This window comes from Caretta caretta, chromosome 13 (assembly GCF_965140235.1).
Source record: "Caretta caretta isolate rCarCar2 chromosome 13, rCarCar1.hap1, whole genome shotgun sequence".
Classification (NCBI taxonomy): Eukaryota; Metazoa; Chordata; order Testudines; family Cheloniidae; genus Caretta; species Caretta caretta.
In genome coordinates this window covers 3,161,706-3,177,887 of record NC_134218.1, presented here as the reverse complement: position 1 = coordinate 3,177,887, position 16,182 = coordinate 3,161,706, and the positions used below count along the sequence as shown (strand labels likewise).

Below are 16,182 nucleotides of genomic sequence, written 5' to 3'. Positions count from 1 at the left end.
GCACCTGGCTCTCCTGCATTCCTTTGAGGCACACACGTGCATCAGCCCTTTGAAGGCCCCATTCGCTCATCTCCTGCCCCTTGCAGAAGCATGAGAATGGCTGTAGCAGAACAAGCCAATTGTCCATCTGGTATCTGAGTGCAGCCAATGTCTGTATCTTCAGAGGAAGATATAAAATCCCTACAATGCACCAAAACAGGCCTCTCCCTCCTCCTTAGCCCCGAGCAATCCACTGAAGTCAATGGGTGTTGGGGGCGCTCAGTGTCTTGTGACTGGAGTGAGAGCGCGGGCAGCTGGAGTGAGGCAGGGCAGCGCTCTGTGAGCAGGGGCACAGGACAAGGGAGTGGGATGGGCACAGAGCAAGTGAAAGGTCCCTCATGGGTTTGTCCCTGGCTTCCCTGCACTTTTCTCCAGCCTGACACGGCAATGCCCCCATCTCGCAGCCCTCTGCCTTATCCTGCTCTTGCTTCTGCCAATATGTGCTGATCTAAAGTGCTCCTCAAGCGGGCGCTTCCTGGGTGCAACCAGACGCAGGCTCTCTCCTCCTGCCTCTGCAAATTCATTGCACAGATGGGGCATAAGCCGAGGCGCCTGCAAAAAGCAGAAAGGGAGCAACAGGGACCTGGTGTGACCTACAGCTCAGTCACGGGCTGCTCTCCTGGTGTCGACAGTGGAATCTTTGCTGTCCTTTTTTCAGAGTAGCAGCCGCGTTAGTCTGTATCCACAAAAAGAACAGGAGGACTTGTGGCACCTTAGAGACTAACACATTTATTTGAGCATGAGCTTTCATAAGCTACAGCTCACTTCATCGGATGCATGTAGTGGAAAATACAGTGGGGAGATTTATATACACAGAGAACATGAAACAATGGGTGTCACCATACACACTGCAAGGAGAGCAATCAGGTGTCCTTGTGGCTTCTGTTGCTGCTCCTCTGAGTTCCTTTTTCTGGGAGCTGGAAATTCTGCAAGCAGCAGCCCCGGCAAGCTCACGCTGGGGTGAGCAATAGATTTATGTTAATGCCACCCCGCTCATGAAAGAGCCCGCGAGGCTGGGAGCAGCAGCAGAGCGCTGACCTGAAAATAAAGAGAAGTGAAGTCTTAAATAGCAGCACTCCAGTCAAAACGCTTCCAGAGTCAGCCCCACAGGGATCTCGAGATCTTCAAACGCATGCCAAAAAATCCCAGGGAAGGAGCCCGGGCCCTCATTAAACATTCAGAAGGCAGGTTTGAAACCTGAACATTTCAGTTGTCTGGGCTTTTCCATTGGCTGCTGCCCTCACAAACGCTGGAGCCGGCTCCTGGGGAATAAACCTCATTCACAGCCGCTCTCCTCTGTGTCGAGCAAACCACCTGCAATCCCAGCTCTTTGAGTGGCTTTGTTATTTGCAAATGTGCTCCGAAGAGTTAGCGAATCATCTGCAGCCTCTCAAGGTGGGTCTACAGCACAGAGGCTACAGCGGCACAGCTAAGGCCCTGCAGTGTAGACACTATGTACGTGGACGGAAGGGGGGTTCCAGCAATGTGGTTCACCCGCCCCTGAGAGGCAGTAGCTAAAGCGATGGACGAATTCTTCCATTGACCTCGCTGAGTCCAGGGTCAACCTAACTCCATTGCATGGGGTGCAAAATTTTTCACAACCCTGAGTGACAAAGCTAGGGCGACCTACGTTTTAGCTGTAGACCAGGCCTAAGTTGTCGGTGAACTTTGCCTCTGGCAATTCACTAATGATGTGGTGAGTCACTGGAATCAAAATGTATTCTTTCTGCTTCCTGATGGCTGGCTGGCTGGGAAACATCTTAATTAGGAGAACTCTGAATCAGGCTATGATTTTGCAGATGAGTCATCATGGCTGCTAAAATTCATGAAACTCTTGGGACTTGGGACTCTTTCTGTGAATACCTTGCAGCCGTCCAAATGCTCAGAAAGAGTCGATAATACAACCCCACAAATCACAGCTAAACGAGGACAGTGCTTTCAGCCATGAAAGTATTTGCAAATCCAGTTTGGGGGCAGGGGATTTTTAACTATTCACCCAGCTTGGCACAGGACCACCTTTCACAGCCACTTACTCTTGCTTTGGCCTGCCTTCCGATGTGTTGCCCAAGGACCTTTTGGGGAAAGGATTTCGTCTTTTGATCTGTGAGCCTCCATGCACCCTTCCAGGCAGGCTGAAGGGCCTTTTGTTTTCCTCTATTTTTAAAATATATAAACGTGCATGTAAAACTGTCCATATTTTGGATGTGTCCATTTCTCCAATCATCCATAGATCACTGATCTTCTTAAATAAGCAGGACAAGGATCACATCTTCCTGTGTGTTTATGTAATCTAATGGGGCCCAGATACTGACTGGGACCTCAGGGCACTAATAATAAATACAATCATAAATAAAGAGCAGTAATTAAATACCATAATAAGGGCATGGAATTCATTGGGCAGGAGGTAAGCAGGTATCTCCACTCTGGGTAATAAGACAGCCAGCTCCTGCACTTTTCATCTTCAAAGCATCTTCCAGGCATTTACAAATGGATCCTCCAAACACCTCCATGATCGGTGTAATAGGAAAAGAGCCTAAGACATAAGCCCTTGTATCAGAGGCCTGGCATAAGGCAGGACCTGCTCACAAAATCTGGCAAGAACAGGACTAATATTGCAGAAATACACCTTCCAAAGAAGGGCTAAGTACAGAGTACTCATGCAAACACATCCCGATATCAAGTGGTACCAGAACATCCTGATATCAAGGATGGTACAAAATATTCCCCAAGAATAGGAGGAACACATCGACCCCTCCTAAAAAATAAGGTCAGGATGACAGGAGGTAATTTGTTTGTATCAAGGTATAAAGATGTATCTCAGAGGAAGTATCTTTGGCCAGCCAAGGGAGCAGTGGAAAGTCCCACCATTGACTGAGCTGCATCCATTATCATGGGCACACACATCTTAGTATCCTTGTAGAGTCTGCCAGGTGCTATTACTGTGCTTCATCGACAATAAACCTGGCCGGGCTCCTTCATTCCTTAACGGATCTTGTGGTCATTGAGTGGTTCACTCAAGGTCTCCTGTGTCAGCTGTCTGCACAGAACTGGGGCAGCACACAGAGAGAACACACACATTCAGCCAAACATGTAACCACAACCAGGAAGTAGGGACCATCTCCATTTTACAGGTGGGTAACAAGACAGGGAGGTGAGTGATTTGCACAATGCTACTCCAGCAAGTCAGTGTCAGAGCTGGGAATTAGACCCCAGGAGATGCTAGCACCTAGACCTGTGTTCAGACCGTGCCTCTATCAATCCCCACCCGAGTTCAATGCAAACGGGTAGGGGAATGTTTGACTTTCCTAAACGCAATGTGGCAAGACAGGTTCATCCTTACTTGGTTTCCCAGCTGGCTGGAACCAGTGGGCTGGAGCCCCAACTGGCTATGTCTTCATTGCAAAAAAAGACTCGTGGCCCGTCGATGTAGATGTTCGGGCTTGGGCTGGAACCCAGGCTCTGAAGCCCAGCGAGGGGGCGGGTCTCAGACCCTGGGCTCCAGCCTGAGCCCGAAGGTCTACACTGCTCATTTTAGCCCCATAGCTTGAGCCTGAATCAGCTGAGCCAGGCTGAGACTTGCTGCTGTGGGACTTTTTGTTTTTGCAGTGTAGACGTACCTTCCGTGGGCTCTGGAGTCTCTGCCGAATAAACCGCAGTGTCTCCACTGCGTGTGCACCCGCTTGTGACACAAAGACTTGCCAGGAGCACAAGGCCTGTGCTCAATTTGCTATCTAAATGTGTGTGCATCTTTAGGATCGAAACCAAAACGCATCTCATCTGCTTGCACTCACACCCGCCTTGCTAGGTAGTCACCTCTGCTACTTGGCTTGGTTCATCGGCCACGCCCACCAGCCCTCGATCAGCTTTGTTCTCACCTGTGCCAGTTACAAGGAGTAATGACAAGGGGCTGGGCACCACCTTTCCTTCAGGCGTGAGCGGGAGGGGACGGCAGACTCATCCCCCCTCCTGGGCCTGTCCCCGCTGAGCACCGTTTGGGCGGATGTCTTACAAGAAGAGGATTAGGGCGATGACCCAACAAAGGGCTGAGCTGTGATTGGGCCAGTGCCGTTATTTGGACCCAGGCTGTAGGTAGATCTCAGTGTGGTGCCCTCGCTTGTTACTCCAACCTCACATATAAACCGACTGGGACATCGACGTTCATGCCTTGCTGCTCAATCCCATATTCTTGCATTGTTTTAATGCCTCCCCGTCCGTCCTCAGGGGTCCTCGAGTCATTCAGTGCCACTGGAATGCGGCCACCTCTGGGGTGGAGAATGGAAACAGCTGATGCAGCAGGGGAAGGAAAAGTTCAGCCAGGGACAAAATTCTGGCTCAGGACGAAAGTGGCGGGGGATCTTTAGTGTCCCTGCACAGCAAACAGGACAGTAGTTCTACAGGCCTCCTCCTAGCGACCCACCCACAGGAAACCTCAGGAGCCTAAAAGTTCAGGTAAGAGGCAGCCGGCCAGACCAGAGATCCCTAAAGCGACAGGGCAGTGAGCTGAGAGCGGGGGGCTGTAGACCGACAGGCTCCTGTCTATAACCACCCAGCCAGCGGCCACTACCGCAGCCGCTGACCCTGCCGTAACTGTCATGGCAGGCGCATGTCCCGACTGCCAGCTGCTTTCAGGAAGTCCTGGGGCCCACGGTCATTCCGTACGGTTAGTTATTTACAGTAGCACTGGCTGCGTGCCAGGCACTTCCCCGACACACTGCACAGCCCCTGCTGCAAGGAGCTCCCTGGCTAAGGGCAGTGATCACCCTGGGAGCAGAGGTTTATGTGCATGTGGGGCTGGACAATCCCAAACCGAGACATTGAGAGGCAGCCACCTCTGGGGTGGAGGGCAGGTGTGGGCGAAGGCCAGGCTGGGGCAAGGAGATAATGATTTGGTTAAAGACACCGGGCTCTTGGGTCTTGCAGCCTAGGATCTTTAAGGTCCATACTGAGCAGACAAGCCCTCGGCCGGCCCCATCCCCCGGACTCCTCGTGGGATGCCCGGACTCCGTTCTACCGGTTCATTCTGAGTCGGCGGAGGAAGGCAGGCCCCGCCTCAGGGGTGCGATGATTGAACTGGCTTCCCAGCTGCCCCGTGGGCGAGGGCAAAGCACGCTGCACACTGCAAACTCACTGTGACTCAGCCGCGCTCGCCCTGCCGGAAACAGCCTCTCCACCTCACACACAGCGGTGGGGGGAGGTGACCCAAAACCCAGCCCCAGGCTGAAAGCACAGAGTGAAAGCTTTGTGCAATTGAGAAATCCACCCAGGGGCGGTGACCCAGACGAGGTGGAGCTGGGCTGGGGGAACAGATTCCTCTGCACTGCCCTGCAATTCCAAACGGTGCAATCCAAGCCTGAGCGTAAGGCCTCCCGGCAGCGCTCCGTGGGGCTCTGGGGCAGCAGTGGATGCTGCGGGTGAGGGCAGGTGGGCAGTGGCGCGTGCTCCAAGGGGCTCTTGACAGGGGCTGGGCCACAGCGATGGCTAGCACGGGCCCAGCGGAAGAAGACCAGGGGAACAGAAGCATCCACTCCGACAACATCCCCACCATACACAATGTCCCCATGAGGGTGCTCATCAGACCCATCCCCTCGGTCCTGCAGGAGAGCAAGGTGACGAGCCTCATGAAAACCATCCAGGTAACACCAGGGTCACACATCCTGGGGGTGGCAGCACTTCTCTGGCGATGCTGAGAACGGGGCCACCTGCTAAACCCAGGTTACGCCGGGGTGGCCATGCCAGTGGAGCCAGAGTTGGGCCGAGTGATGAGCTGCAGTGGGCACAGTGGCTTGTGTGACGAAGTGACTCAGCAGGGAGGGGGGAGTGTTGACCTGGGAATGTGCCCTGGGGATGGGAGACCTGAGAGCCTATCACCTGAGCCAGGAGGGGGAGGGGGAGGTAACACCTCGGCCCAGGAATGTGAACAGAGGCTGCAGCAGGGAACCTGCTGGGTGGGGTTAGTGGGCAGTTTGGGAGGCTGGGGAGAGGAACACAGGGAACCCCAGGGCTGGGGTCTAAGCTCCCTGCTCCCCCAGAAGGACGTGATTGAGGGGTCCTGGTTGTACCCACAAGCTCTGTTGTGGACTGTGTTCCTGTTGTCCAATAAACCTTCTGTTTTACTGGCTGGCTGAGAGTCTCAGTGGATCCCAGGAAGAGGGGTGCAGGGCCTGGACTCCCCCACACTCCGCGACAACTGGTGGCAGCGGTGGGATCTACTGCACCCCGTGAACGGCGCTTCCTGCAGTAAGTGACTGGGGAACAGTAAAACGAAGGGGAATTGACGGGGACCAGGCGTGCTGAAGATTCAGAGAGAGACGGTTTCGGGGGGCGGCTAACCCTTGGGAATGTGTGACCAGAGAGAAAGACTTTTGCAGTAACAGGGTCCCCCGGGGGATTGCAGCGAGCGGTCCCAGGGGCGGAGGAGTCTGCAGCTCGACCCTGGCAAAGAGTTGGTGACCTCAAGAAGGACTGGCACACTAAGGGCTTTTCCTGGAAACCGTGGGAAGCTGCCCGGCCTGCGAGTGGCCAGCAGGGAGATGTACGCTAAACGCCTTAAGAGTGACCTGGTGGAGCTGTGCAGGCAGAGGGGGCTGCGCATCGGGAGGTCCACCAAGGAACAACTGATTGCCCAGTTGGAGGAGAGGGATCGCTTGGATGACCCGATCCCTGTCCCTGAGGGGAGCCGCCCGGCAGACGCAGCTTGGGCCCCGGGGCCTGACCGGGCTGGGAGGGGTCAGACTGCTGCCGAGGACATCCCGAGACCCTTCCTACCTATGCCTGGGGGAGGGGTTGGGGGAAGCCCAGCGAATACCGAGGGCACCCTGACCCCAGCACCCAGCAGGGGATCCTCCCGGCGGAGCTCCCCATCCCTGGAGCGGAGGCGGCTGGAATGGGAGAGGGAGATGAAAATGAGGGAGCTGGAGGATCATGAAAAACAACGTCAACATGAGGAGAAACAACGTCAACATGAGCGTCAGGAGAAGGAGAGGGAGCGTCAGGAGAAGGAGAGGGAGCGTCAGGAGAAGGAGAAACAAAGACAGCATGAACTGGAGCTGGCCAGGCTGAAGAGCAGTGGGGCCCCGGCTGTGGTGAATGAGGGGGGACCCAAGACTGCAAGGAACTTTGATAAGTGCTTCCTGGCCCAGCGTAAGGAGGGGGAGGACATAGATAGCTTCCTGACGGCCTTTGAGAATGCCTGTGAGCTGCACAGGGTTGACCCTGCAGACAGGCTCCAGTTTCTCACCCCCTTACTGGACCCCAAAGCCGTGGAGGTGTACAGCCGGATGACAGGGCCGGAGGCAGGGGACTATGAACTGTTCAAACAGGCCCTGCTCCGTGAGTTTGGGCTGACCCCCGAGATGTACCGGAGAAGGTTCCGGAGTCAGCGTAAAACGCCTGAGGTCACCTACCTACAACTGGCCAACCGGATGCAGGGGTATGCCCGCAAGTGGACAGCTGGGGCCCGAGCTAAAGAGGACCTGCTTGACCTAATTGTACTGGAGCAACTGTATGAACAGTGCCCTTCCGACCTGAGGCTGTGGTTGGTGGACAAAAAGCTCGAGAACCCCCAGCACGCAGGGCAGCTGGCCGACGAGTTTGTGAACAGTCGGTCAGGGGGTAGCCGGGAGGAGTCCCAAAAGAACAGGCCCCCCCCGATGCAGAGAGAGAGTCACCAGGGGGCCTCCCAGCGGGGAAATAGGGAGAACCCCCTCCCAAGGGGAACGCCTGGCGTCGGGCCCCTCCGACCCGCTCGAGGGGACCAACGTGACCTGAGCTGCTATCACTGTGGCCAGAGAGGCCACATACGGTCCCAGTGCCCTGGGCTCAGGGACAAACTGAGCAGACCCAACCTACCCAGGGTTAATTGGGTAGGGACCCAGCTGGACGAGGGGCAGACGACCCAGGAAAGGGGGCCTACCAGTTTACCACCTGCTCAGGAGGGAAGAGTACCCCAGGCCAGCTCCGCCAGAGGGCTGGAGGCTCTGGACTCAGGGTGCTCGGTTTACAGGGTGGGCGCGGGGCTGTCCCTCCGGAGAGAGTGCCTTGTTCCCCTGGAGGTGGATGGGAGGAAGGTCAATGGATACTGGGATACGGGCGCAGAGGTGACGCTGGCCCGGCCCGAGGTGGTGGCCCCAGATCGGGTGGTGCCCAACACCTACCTGACCCTGACAGGGGTGGGCGGGACCCCATTTAAGGTGCCCGTGGCAAGGGTACACCTGAAATGGGGGGCCAAGGAGGGCCCCAAGGATGTGGGGGTACACCACCATTTGCCCACTGAAGTTTTGATGGGGGGACACCTAGAGGACTGGCCAAGCAAGCCCCAGACCGCCCTGGTTGTGACCCGTAGCCAGAGCCGGCGAGGGCCACTGCTCCCTGACCTCGGGGAGGGTACCGCACCGGAGGCGCAGGACCCTACCCTGGTGGGAAGGGAGGGCCGAGGGGCACGGCTCAGAGAGGCGGAGGCCTCAGACCTGGCCACTGAGGGGGAACCGGTCCCCAACCCTTCCCCAGCCGCTGAGTTCCAGGCCGAGTTGAGGAAAGATCCCTCCTTGCGGAAGCTCAGGGACCTGGCCGACCTCGGTGTGGTACGAACCATGAGGAGAGGCTGCCAGGAGAGGTTCCTGTGGGAGAAGGGGTTCCTATACCGAGAATGGGCTCCCACAAGGGAAGTAGAGTCCTGTGGGATCAGGAGGCAGCTGGTGGTCCCCCAGAAGTATCGCCGCAAGCTCCTGCACCTGGCCCATGACATCCCCCTCGCAGGGCACCAGGGAATCCGGCGCACCCGGCAGAGGTTGCTACAGAACTTTTACTGGCCCGGGGTCTTTACCACGGTCCAGCAGTATTGCCGATCCTGTGACCCCTGTCAGAGGGTGGGGAAGGCCCGGGACAAGGGGAAAGCGGCTTTGAGACCTTTGCCCATCATAGAGGAGCCTTTCCAGAAGGTGGCCATGGACATCGTGGGGCCTCTCAGCAAGACGACCCGGTCGGGGAAGAAATACATTCTGGTGGTGGTAGATTTTGCCACCCGCTACCCCGAGGCAGTGCCCTTAGCTTCCATTGAAGCAGACACCGTGGCCGATGCGCTCCTGACCATTTTCAGCCGAGTGGGGTTCCCCAAGGAAGTCTTGACAGACCAAGGCTCCAACTTCATGTCGGCCCTGCTCCGGTGCTTGTGGGAGAAATGTGGGGTCCGGCACGACTGGGCCTCAGCTTATCACCCCCAGTCCAACGGGCTGGTGGAGAGGTTCAATGGGACGCTAAAGATGATGCTGAAAACCTTTATGAACCAGCACCCGCAGGATTGGGACAAGTACTTACCTCACCTGCTGTTCGCGTACAGGGAGGTGCCCCAGGAGTCTACCGGATTTTCGCCTTTCGAACTGTTATATGGAAGGAGGGTGAGGGGCCCCCTGGACCTGATGAGAGACGAGTGGGAGGGGAAGGCCACTCCCGATGGAGAGTCAGTGGTGGAGTATGTCCTGATCTTCCGAGAGAGACTGGCTGAACTCATGGGCCTGGCCAGGGAGAATCTGGCCAGAGCCCAGAAGAAGCAGAAGGTCTGGTATGACCGCACGGCAAGGGCCCGTGCCTACGCCACCGGGGATCCGGTGATGGTTCTCATCCCTGTGAGAAAGAACAAACTACAGGCCGCCTGGGAGGGCCCTTTCAAGGTCGTCAAGCAGCTCAATGAGGTAAACTATGTGGTGGAGCTGTCGAACCGGGCGCACCACCGCCGGGTGTACCATGTGAATATGATGAAGCCATATTATGCCAGGGGGAATGTGGTGTTGGCCGTGTGTGGACAGTGGGAAGAGCAGGGAGATGACCCTTTAGTAGATCTATTCCCTGGGACCAGAGCTGGTTCCCCCCTGGAAACAATCCCCCTCTCGGATCAGCTAACCCCTGCCCAGCAAGCTGAGGTCAGGGGGGTGCTGCATCCGTACCGACAGCTGTTTTCCAACCAGCCTGGACGCACTAATCTGACTGTCCACCGGGTGCAGACAGGGTCGCACCCGCCGATAAGATGCTCCCCCTTCCGAGTCACAGGGAAAACTGCTCAGGACCTGGAAAGAGAGGTCCGGGACATGCTGGCTTTGGGGGTGATCCAGCCATCTGCCAGCCCTTGGGCCTCGCCGGTGGTGCTGGTCCCCAAAAAGGACGGGTCGGTCCGGTTCTGCGTGGACTATCGGAAGCTCAATGCCATCACTGTATCTGATGCCTACCCCATGCCCAGGCCGGACGAGCTCCTAGACAAACTGGGAGGAGCTCGGTACCTTACCACCATGGACCTTACAAAGGGCTACTGGCAAGTGCCGCTGGATGCAGATGCCCGACTGAAATCGGCCTTTATCACCCCTCTGGGGCTCTATGAGTTCCTGACCCTGCCTTTCGGCCTCAAGGGAGCGCCGGCCACCTTCCAGCGCCTGGTGGACCAGCTCCTGAGGGGGATGGAGAGTTTTGCCGTGGCGTATATTGATGACATCTGTGTCTTTAGCCAGACCTGGGAGGACCACGTGTCCCAGGTTAGACAAGTGCTGGACCGACTCCAGGGGGCTGGGCTGACTGTAAAAGCGGAGAAGTGCAAGGTGGGGATGGCGGAAGTGTCTTACCTGGGCCATCGGGTGGGGAGCGGCCGCCTAAAGCCGGAACCAGCCAAGGTGGAGGTGATCAGAGACTGGCCCGCTCCCCACACCAAAAAGCAGGTCCAAGCCTTTATTGGGATGGCAGGATACTACCGAAGATTTGTGCCCCACTTTAGCGCCATAGCCACCCCCATCACTGAGCTATGCAAGAAGGGGAAGCCAGACAAGGTGGTCTGGACCGAGCAGTGCCAGGTGGCTTTCCGGGCGCTGAAGGAGGCTCTGGTCAGTGGCCCAGTTCTGGCGAACCCGGACTTTGACAAGGCCTTTGTGGTGTTCACCGACGCCTCCGACACGGGACTGGGGGCGGTGTTAATGCAGGAGGATGAAAAGGGGGAGAGACACCCCATCGTGTACCTGAGCAAGAAGTTGCTACCCCGGGAGCAACACTACGCGGCCATCGAGAAGGAGTGCCTGGCCATGGTGTGGGCCCTCAAGAAACTAGAGCCCTATCTCTTCGGGCGACACTTCACCGTCTACACCGACCACTCTCCCCTGACCTGGCTGCACCAGATGAAAGGAGCCAACGCCAAGCTCCTGAGATGGAGCCTGCTCCTGCAGGATTACGACATGGACGTGGTCCACGTGAAGGGAAGTGCCAACCTGATAGCGGATGCGCTGTCCCGGAGAGGGGGCCCCAAACTTCCCCAGGTCACTGGTCACAGTGACCCCGCTCAGTTCAGTCTCGAAGGGGGGAGAGATGTGACGAAGTGACTCAGCAGGGAGGGGGGAGTGTTGACCTGGGAATGTGCCCTGGGGATGGGAGACCTGAGAGCCTGTCACCTGAGCCAGGAGGGGGAGGGGGAGGTAACACCTCGGCCCAGGAATGTGAACAGAGGCTGCAGCAGGGAACCTGCTGGGTGGGGTTAGTGGGCAGTTTGGGAGGCTGGGGAGAGGAACACAGGGAACCCCAGGGCTGGGGTCTAAGCTCCCTGCTCCCCCAGAAGGACGTGATTGAGGGGTCCTGGTTGTACCCACAAGCTCTGTTGTGGACTGTGTTCCTGTTGTCCAATAAACCTTCTGTTTTACTGGCTGGCTGAGAGTCTCAGTGGATCCCAGGAAGAGGGGTGCAGGGCATGGACTCCCCCACACTCCGCGACAGCTTGTGACTGCTCTTCCTGCGTTCACGCTGAGAGTGTGCTGGTGCCACGGGGTTATACCAACTCTGCCAGCAGCGTAACGTCAGCACGTGCCTTGAGCAGGCGCTGCTGCGGGGGAGCTCTCAGCGGGGGTGACTAGGTGTTGAGGGGGTGGGTCTTTAGACCCTGGACGATGGGTTGGATGGGGCTAACTCCCTGCTGCTGTTTGACATGAGGCAGCAGGGTGCCCTTGTTGCCAAGAAGGCCAGTGGCATTTTGGGATGTATAAGTAGGGGCACAGCGAGCAGATCGAGGGACGTGATCGTTCCCCTCTATTCGACATTGGGGAGGCCTCATCTGGAGTACTGTGTCCAGTTTTGGGCCCCAACCTACAAGAAGGATGTGGATAAATTGGAGAGAGCTCAGTGAAGGGCAACAAAAATGATGAGGGGTCTGGAACACATGACTTATGAGGAGAGGCTGAGGGAACTGGGATTGTTTAGTCTGCCAAAGAGAAGAATGAGGGGGGATTTGATAGCTGCTTTCAACTACCTGAGAGGTGGTTCCAAAGAGGATGGATCTAGACTATTCTCAGTGGTAGAAGAGGACAGGACAAGGAGTAATGGTCTCAAGTTGCAGTGGGGGAGGTTTAGGTTGGATATTAGGAAAAACTTTTTCACTAGGAGGGTGGTGAAACACTGGAATGTGTTACCTAGGGAGGTGGTGGAATCTCCTTCCTTCGAAGTTTTTAAGGTCAGGCTTGACAAAGCCCTGGCTGGGATGATTTAACTGGGGATTGGTCCTGCTTTGAGCAGGGGGTTGGACTAGATGACCTACTGAGGTCCCTTCCAACCCTGATATTCTATGATTCTATGACATCATTTCTCGAGCTCTCTCTCTGCTCCCCAGGAGGAAGAAGACAAGGTGCCTCCCATAGACATCCTCTGGATCAAAGGCAGCCAAGGGGGGGATTATTTCTATTCCTTCGGGGGGTGTCACCGCTATGCAGCATACAAGCGGCTGAACAGGGAGACCATTCCTTCCAAAATCATCCCGTCGAACATCAGCGACCTTCGCACCTACCTGGGCGCCTCCACCCCTGACCTGCGCTAGGAGCTGCTCACTGGTCAGAACAGACCTTCTGCAACAGACCAGCGGCGGGAGCTGTTCGCTAGGCAGCCTGACTCCTGAAGCCCAGAGCCGCCTACCTTATATCAGAGACCTGCTATCAACCCTAGGAATGGGAGCTGCCCGCTTGATCCCTCCACACCCAACCTCACCTGCAGGGGGAGCCCTTTGCCAGGCTCCAGGGACTCTGCACCTGCCACCTGGGATGTCCCAGGCTGAAGCAGCCGGGACACCTGTCTTGCAACGGGAGCTAAGCCCTGGATGGTTTTCTGCATGTCTTTGCTGCTGGTCGCCCCAGGGGCTGAGATCTAACAGGGACCATGAAGCAGGCTGGGCAGAAATGCCTCTATGCAGAGGCCATGCTCCCGGCTGCAGGTGAGATGGGGCGGGGTTGCAGCTGCAGGAGTGTCTATCGATCATAAGCGTGAGGGAGCCTCGCTTCCCACTCTCAATGGGACGGCAAGGAGCAAGGCCACACAGGGCTTGGGCTCTGACCCCAGAGCCCAGATATTATGGGAAAGGAGGGGAGGTCAGGAATGTCCCAGCACTCAGCTGGGAAAGGAGGGGCTGTGGGGGAGACTTGGGATTTATTTTATTGCAGGGGGAAACTCTTTTAACCTATTTATGTAATAAAACTGAATGGGATCCAGTGTGTCACCGTGTGGCGATGTGTCCAGGAGCCGGCAGAGAACGCTGCCCGTTGTGCAAGAATCACACAGCACAGGTGCAGCATATGCCCGAGGCTTGAACCTGGGCAGGTGTGCAGACTTTCAGGTGTCAGCAGTAGGTGTGAGCCGAGGCAGGCGCGTACAGGGGTGTCTCTGTGCAGTAGGTGTGAGCCGAGGCAGGCGCGTACAGGGGTGTCTCTGTGCGGTAGGTGTGAGCCGAGGCAGGCGCGTACAGGGGTGTCTCTGTGCGGTAGGTGTGAGCCGAGCCAGGCGCGTACAGGGGTGTCTCTGTGCGGTAGGTGTGAGCCGAGGCAGGCGCGTACAGGGGTGTCTCTGTGAGGTAGGTGTGAGCCGAGGCAGGCGCGTACAGGGGTGTCTCTGTGCGGTAGGTGTGAGCCGAGCCAGGCGCGTACAGGGGTGTCTCTGTGCGGTAGGTGTGAGCCGAGCCAGGCGCGTACAGGGGTGTCTCTGTGCGGTAGGTGTGAGCCGAGCCAGGCGCGTACAGGGATGTCTCTGTGCGGTAGGTGTGAGCCGAGGCAGGGGGGTACAGGGGTGTCTCTGTACGGTAGGTGTGAGCCGAGGCAGGTGCGTACAGGGGTGTCTCTGTGCGGTAGGTGTGAGCCGAGGCAGGCGCGTACAGGGGGGTCTCTATGCGGTAGGTGTGAGCCGAGGCAGGCGTGTACAGGGGTGTCTCTATGCAGTAGGTGTACACAGGTCCATGTATAGATGAGGTATGAGATTCTGCTGCCGTCCAGAGCAGACAGCAGATGGCAGCCTTACCCCGTTGTCAGCCCACTGATGGCAGGAGCAGCAGGGCCTTGGGTTGCTTGTATTTATCTTCCCGCCCGGGGCCAGATCTTTGCTCAGTGGGCACAAATGACCCCATTTTCTCATGTCTCCTGGGGAGTGAGCAATCACCTCCTGCCCTGTCCCACTCCGGGCTTTCCCAGGCTGAGCTGCCCCCACCCCTAGAACAAGCTGTGCCCCGGGACCCAGCTCCGACCTGCTGCCCCCGGCACCCAAAGGAACTGATCAGATGCCTGGCTGGCAGCACTCGTCTCCTCTGGGGAGGGAGGGTAGCCCAGTGATTAGGGCACAAGCCTGGGCATTGGGAAACCCAGCTTCACTATCCTACTCCACCCCAGACTGCCTGCGCAACCTTGGGCATGTCACAGAGCCTCTCGGGGCCTCAGCTCCCACCTGTACTGTGGGGATAAAGCCCTGCCCTGCCCGGCTGGGGTGCTGGGAGGAGAAATACCTGGATGCTTGTGGAGTGCGTGGAGACCATGGTAACAGGGGCTACAGAAGTACCTTAGATAGACCGGCCCCAGGACTCCTGGGTTCTGGCCATTGACACTGCGTGTGTGACCTTGGGGGCACGTCCCAGCTGCGCTGGGGGACTCCCTTTGTTAAGGGCCGGATGGCACTCCGCTGCCGTGGGGTGCACTCAGTGCGGCGTGTTCTGTCCTCCCCCAGCACAGAGCCGGCCCTGGAACACCCCTAGCTGCGCTCAGTTCTCCGCTGGGCCCCATTGCTCCCATAGGGTGTCCTCAGCCAGCCCTAAAGACGCTGCTAATGTGCTACGTCTATAAACTCTGGTCCCTGAGGATCTGAAACCCCTTGGTGCCCATCCCCTCGGGGGCCCGGCGAGTCTCTCCTCCACCACACAGAGCTGGGACTCAGCGACTCTCCCAACACTGCAGGCAGAGTGGGGTTAAATGGAGCCCAGCCTGGATGCACTAACCGCTACCCCCCGCCCCCCACACTCCCCCTAAAGAGCTTTGGGGTGAGCGTTCCAAACATCACCTCCCAGGCTACTCTGCTCTCCCGCTCAGTATCCGCTCAGCCTCCCTCAGCCTGCCCCTCCTTCCCCTTGCCTGGCGAATTTTCCTTCTCAGCCAAGCACAGTGAGCCTGGTAAAAACTGGAGGAGCCGCGACCCTGCAGAGGTCTAGGAACAGCTGGAGGCCAGGAGAGGGCAATGCTGCTTCTCCCTTTGGCCACAGAGCCTGCCAAGTCCTAGGAATCCCCGGCAGAGAAACCGGGGACCCCTGTGGAAGCACAAGGGCTAGGAGCATAGGGACCGCTAGAGCGGAACAGAGAAATGGCCCATCTCATCCGGTAGCCTGGCTTGAGAGTGGTCCCTGCGGGGGGCTTCCAAGGAAGGCATGAGCCGCCCATGATGCACCTAATTGAGCAGTCATGGGTGGAAACTTCTTCCTGAACACAGCTGGGGACCGTTCACATGGCAGGACAAGCTGATGGTTTTTATTCCACTCAGTGTAACTGCAGGCACACTTTCCGCACCTGCTTTGAGCCCTAGGTAAGGGATTGAATTTGGCCTTATGCGTCTCTCCATTTCTGGAAGCTTACACACCTCTTTGCCCCAAGAATATCCAGTCGCGGGAAGCTCCGCTCATTAGTGGCACAATTGCACCTGCAAAAGGGACCCTAAAAGACACATTTCAAACACTAAATGGAAATACATTGAAACTAACTGTCCTGGAAATGGGCAGCTAAACTCATCCTGCTCTTGTCTGTGGTGCTGGTGGATGGAGAGGAGGATAAAGAAATGACAATAGAGAATTCACAGGTCTAACTAAGGGTTATGAGGCTAACTCCAGCTCTGGCAGCA

At 57.1% G+C, this 16,182-nt stretch overlaps 1 protein-coding gene across 1 annotated transcript; it reads left to right on the top strand.

The window, feature by feature from the left end:
* Positions 1 to 5,175: 5,175 nt before the first annotated feature.
* On the top strand, positions 5,176 to 13,487 carry SRXN1 (sulfiredoxin 1). The gene is made up of 2 exons (XM_048820544.2): positions 5,176 to 5,672; positions 12,662 to 13,487. Exons 1-2 carry the CDS (start codon positions 5,442 to 5,444, stop codon positions 12,863 to 12,865), a joined length of 435 nt encoding a protein of 144 aa, XP_048676501.1. The 5' UTR covers positions 5,176 to 5,441; the 3' UTR covers positions 12,866 to 13,487.
* Positions 13,488 to 16,182: the final 2,695 nt, after the last annotated feature.